At 38.5% G+C, this 3,469-nt stretch overlaps 2 protein-coding genes across 2 annotated transcripts in view; both read left to right on the forward strand.

The window, feature by feature from the left end:
• The window catches only part of LOC109541158, a gene marked incomplete in the record, with an annotated part of 7,621 nt that overhangs the window by 2,520 nt on the left and 1,632 nt on the right, over positions 1–3,469 (forward strand). Inside the window, 1 exon segment of the mRNA XM_019909928.2 lies at positions 2,414–3,242.
• LOC125502313 (protein tipE) lies at positions 2,552–3,199 on the forward strand. The gene has a single exon (XM_048670242.1). It carries the CDS (start codon positions 2,552–2,554, stop codon positions 3,197–3,199), a length of 648 nt encoding a protein of 215 aa, XP_048526199.1.

The following is a 3,469-nucleotide window of genomic DNA, read 5'->3' on the forward strand; positions in this document are numbered from 1 at the left end:
AAAATGAAAATTTTCTCAAAATGTCTTAAATTTTAAATAATTTTCAGTGCACGGACGCGAGGAATGCATCGGACTCACTGAAAACAAGCTAGAAGTTTCAGATCTGCAAAAATAGACATTTTCGGCACATTTTAAGCGTTTTTTGAGCGTTCACGATCTTTAACCGGCGATTTCTTCCTTATTATTGACACAAACACTTTATAAATGCATATTTGTGACCTTCTTACGTCGAAAGGAATCGATTGCGCTCAAAATACACGCATGTGAAATTTTGATTTTTGGTCGAAATTTTTCTAAGGGTAGGGATCGATTTTTTGAAAAAATGAAAATTTTCTCAAAATGTCTTAAATTTTACATCATTTTTAGCGCACGGACGCGAAGAATGCATCGGACTCACTGAAAATTATGCTAGATGTTTCAGATCCGAAAAAATAGAAATTTTCGGCATTTTATAAGCGTTTTTTGACCGTTGACGATCTTTAACCGACGATTTCTTCCTTGTTATTGATCCAAACGCTCTACCAACTGCACATTTGTGACCTTCTTACGTCGAAAAGAATCGATTAAGCTCAAAAAACACGCATGTGAAATTTCGATTTTTGGCCGAAATTTTTCCAAGGGTGGGGGTCGATTTTTTTTTTAAATCTAAATTTTCTCAAAATATCTTAAATTTTGCATCATTTTCAGCTCACGGACACGAGGAATGCATTGAACTCATTGAAAAACACACTAGAAGTTTCAGATCCGAATAAAAGACATTCTTGGCACATTTTAAGCGTTTTTTGAGTCTTCACGTTCTTTAGCCGACGATTTCTTCCTTCTTATTGACCCAAACACTTTATAAATGCACATTTGTGACTTTCTTACGTCGAAAGGAAGCGATTGAGCCCAAAAAACACGCATGTGAAATTTTGATTTTTGGTCAACATTTTTCTAAGGGTGGGGGTCGATTTTTTGAAAAAATTAAAATTTTCTCAAAATGTCTTACATTTTACATCACTTTCAGCGCACGGACGCCAGGAATGCATCGAACTCATTGAAAAACACACTAGAAGTTTCACATCCGAAATAAAAGACATTTTTGGCACATTTTAAGCGTTTTTTGAGCCTTCACGTTCTTTAGCCGACGATTTCTTTCTTCTTATTGACCCAAACGCTCTATAACTGCACATTTGTGACGTTCTTACGTCGAAAGGAATCGATTAAGCTCAAAAAACACGCATGTGAAATTTTGATTTTTGGCCGAAATTTTTCCAAGGGTGGGGGTCGATTTTTTGAAAAAATCTAAATTTTCAAGGGTGGGGCAGCGTTGGATCTAGGGGGGCTACGGGGGCTATAGCCCCGGGTCTTACGATATCGGAGGCCTCAGTAAGATCTATATTGCGGCTTTTCTTTTTTTTTAGAAACGGCTTCTGCAAGGATCGTATCCCCGGGCCCTACCACAAGTTAATCCGGCCCTGCTAAGTAGCATAGTTTCTTGACCGATATACGAATAATTGATAAGCTTTTTCATTGGGGATTCGGGCTAGGCAATGATGAAGGATGAAGCGATTGTACAATTGGTTTTCTGTCATATTTTAAATTTATTCGGAATTTCTCGTAAACAAGCGATTTATGGCCATAAATGAAGAAGCTCACGCAGTCGAATATTACATGAAGTGATTGAAAAACGATCAATTGGACGACGTGAAACAGTAGCAGGCCACCGCGATCACCTGACCTAAACAATCGGGATTTTTAACTTAAAACAATCAGGATTTTTTTAAAAACAGACTCCAGTTGGGCATCAACATCCATTTTGAGTCAAAACCCAGGAAAACCTTCAACATTTTTAGGCTTTTTATTTGAGGCTCAATGCCTCAAATGTCGCGATACAAGTTTATTTAAAATTTCTGCCAAACAGATGATCCATGCCCATAAAAGGGTTCCTCCTCGTTTCAGCCCAATATTAGATAAAACGATTGAATACAGATATCCATTGGAAGAGGTGGAGCTAAAATAGGCCACCTCGATCACCAGACCTAAGCAATCAGAATTATTAACTAGTAAGAAAAGGCTCAATGAAATCCGTTCCTGAATGTTTACCAGTTAGTGCCACGACTGTTAAAAGCTGTAAAATGAATTGGATTAAAAATTCGCAATGCTATAAATGCGGAATTCCTCTCAATTATCGTTTTCTTCTATACCTTTTCGTTTTCTGGTGTCTGATCAATCATTGATGATTAATCATGTGATTAATTGTTAGTTAGCGGAAAAATAAATAGCCGAAAGCTTGGTAGCATCACTGCCTACAAGGAATCCCCAAAGAGAAACAACTTATCAATAATTATATTGTTATAAATTTAATTTAGAAGAAAATGAACAGTTATTTTGCCTCCGAACTACTAACTTACAACAACACTGTTTGTTGCAGGCGTTCCCCTCTTGCTGGATCGAGATTGATGCAGTCGATAGTTAGACGAAATAATTGCCTCCATCTGCTAGGGGAAGGCGTCAGTATCAAAATCCTGTTCACGATCCTTTGCTTCACTTAACTTGAACATAGCGAAGCATGTCCAAATCAGCCCTCACGCTGATAAACATTGCGGAAACCGCAAAATTCTACACGTCGTTATGCCTGGGAACCACCGCATTTGTATCAGTGTTCGCATTTCTCTTCCTTATACCATTTGTGGTGGACCCAGCCATCAACAGCCTTTTGGCAAATTATGACCCACGACCAGTCACTTGCGTAGCAACGACTCACGTGTACGCTGAAGGTATTTCTAATTGTTCTTGGTCATCTTGTAGAGAAGGTTGTACGAGGGAAGCTACCAGATGTCACCAGATTTATGTCAATTACAGCAAAGTACCTTTCAGCCAGTACAAAAATCAGAAATTGCATTGGGACGTCTCGGACACCCGATTTTTAATTAACACTGAAGGCTGTGGGTATCCGCCCTCAGTAAATTGCTCCCAATTCGCCAAGCAGTACGGCTATGGGACTGCAGGCACTGCTTTTCCTTGCTACTATAGTAGAGTCTATTCGGAGATGGTGGTATCGCGATACTCCTGGGACGACACTTTGCGGCATCTCGTACTTTCTTTAGCGATTCCCAACTTACTTTTTGTAGCGTCTGTAGGAGTGTTGAGCTACTGGTACTGTCCGGGCTGTGGTCGATCTTGCCAGAAATACATGTATCATTTTCCTGAAGAATAGACCTAAAGCCCCTACAATATTACGTAATATAATAATGAGGATATTCCAGGAAAGGCTTGTGTATGGGCTTCAGGTCTTTTGGTCTACTTATTGGAAATAAGGTGATTTCCAATTATTATTCCATTAGGTTCATTTGACCTAAGAACTAATTTGTCACTATGGTTGTGTGTTTTTTTAAGTTCAACGATTAAATAAAACTGTAGATAAGTTCTATATTGTTGAGGCGGATTCATTTTTTTACAAACTTCTTTTTGGGTATTTCGCCTAAAA

This window comes from Dendroctonus ponderosae, unplaced genomic scaffold, assembly GCF_020466585.1.
Source record: "Dendroctonus ponderosae isolate FM_Combo_2020 unplaced genomic scaffold, Dpon_F_20191213v2 Dpon_F_20191213_1, whole genome shotgun sequence".
In the NCBI taxonomy this organism is placed as follows: domain Eukaryota; kingdom Metazoa; phylum Arthropoda; class Insecta; order Coleoptera; family Curculionidae; genus Dendroctonus; species Dendroctonus ponderosae.

Bases quoted from the DNA above. Each gene is read 5' to 3' on its own strand.
- LOC125502313 (XM_048670242.1), top strand. From the start codon at position 2,552: ATGTCCAAATCAGCCCTCACGCTGATAAACATTGCGGAAACCGCAAAA.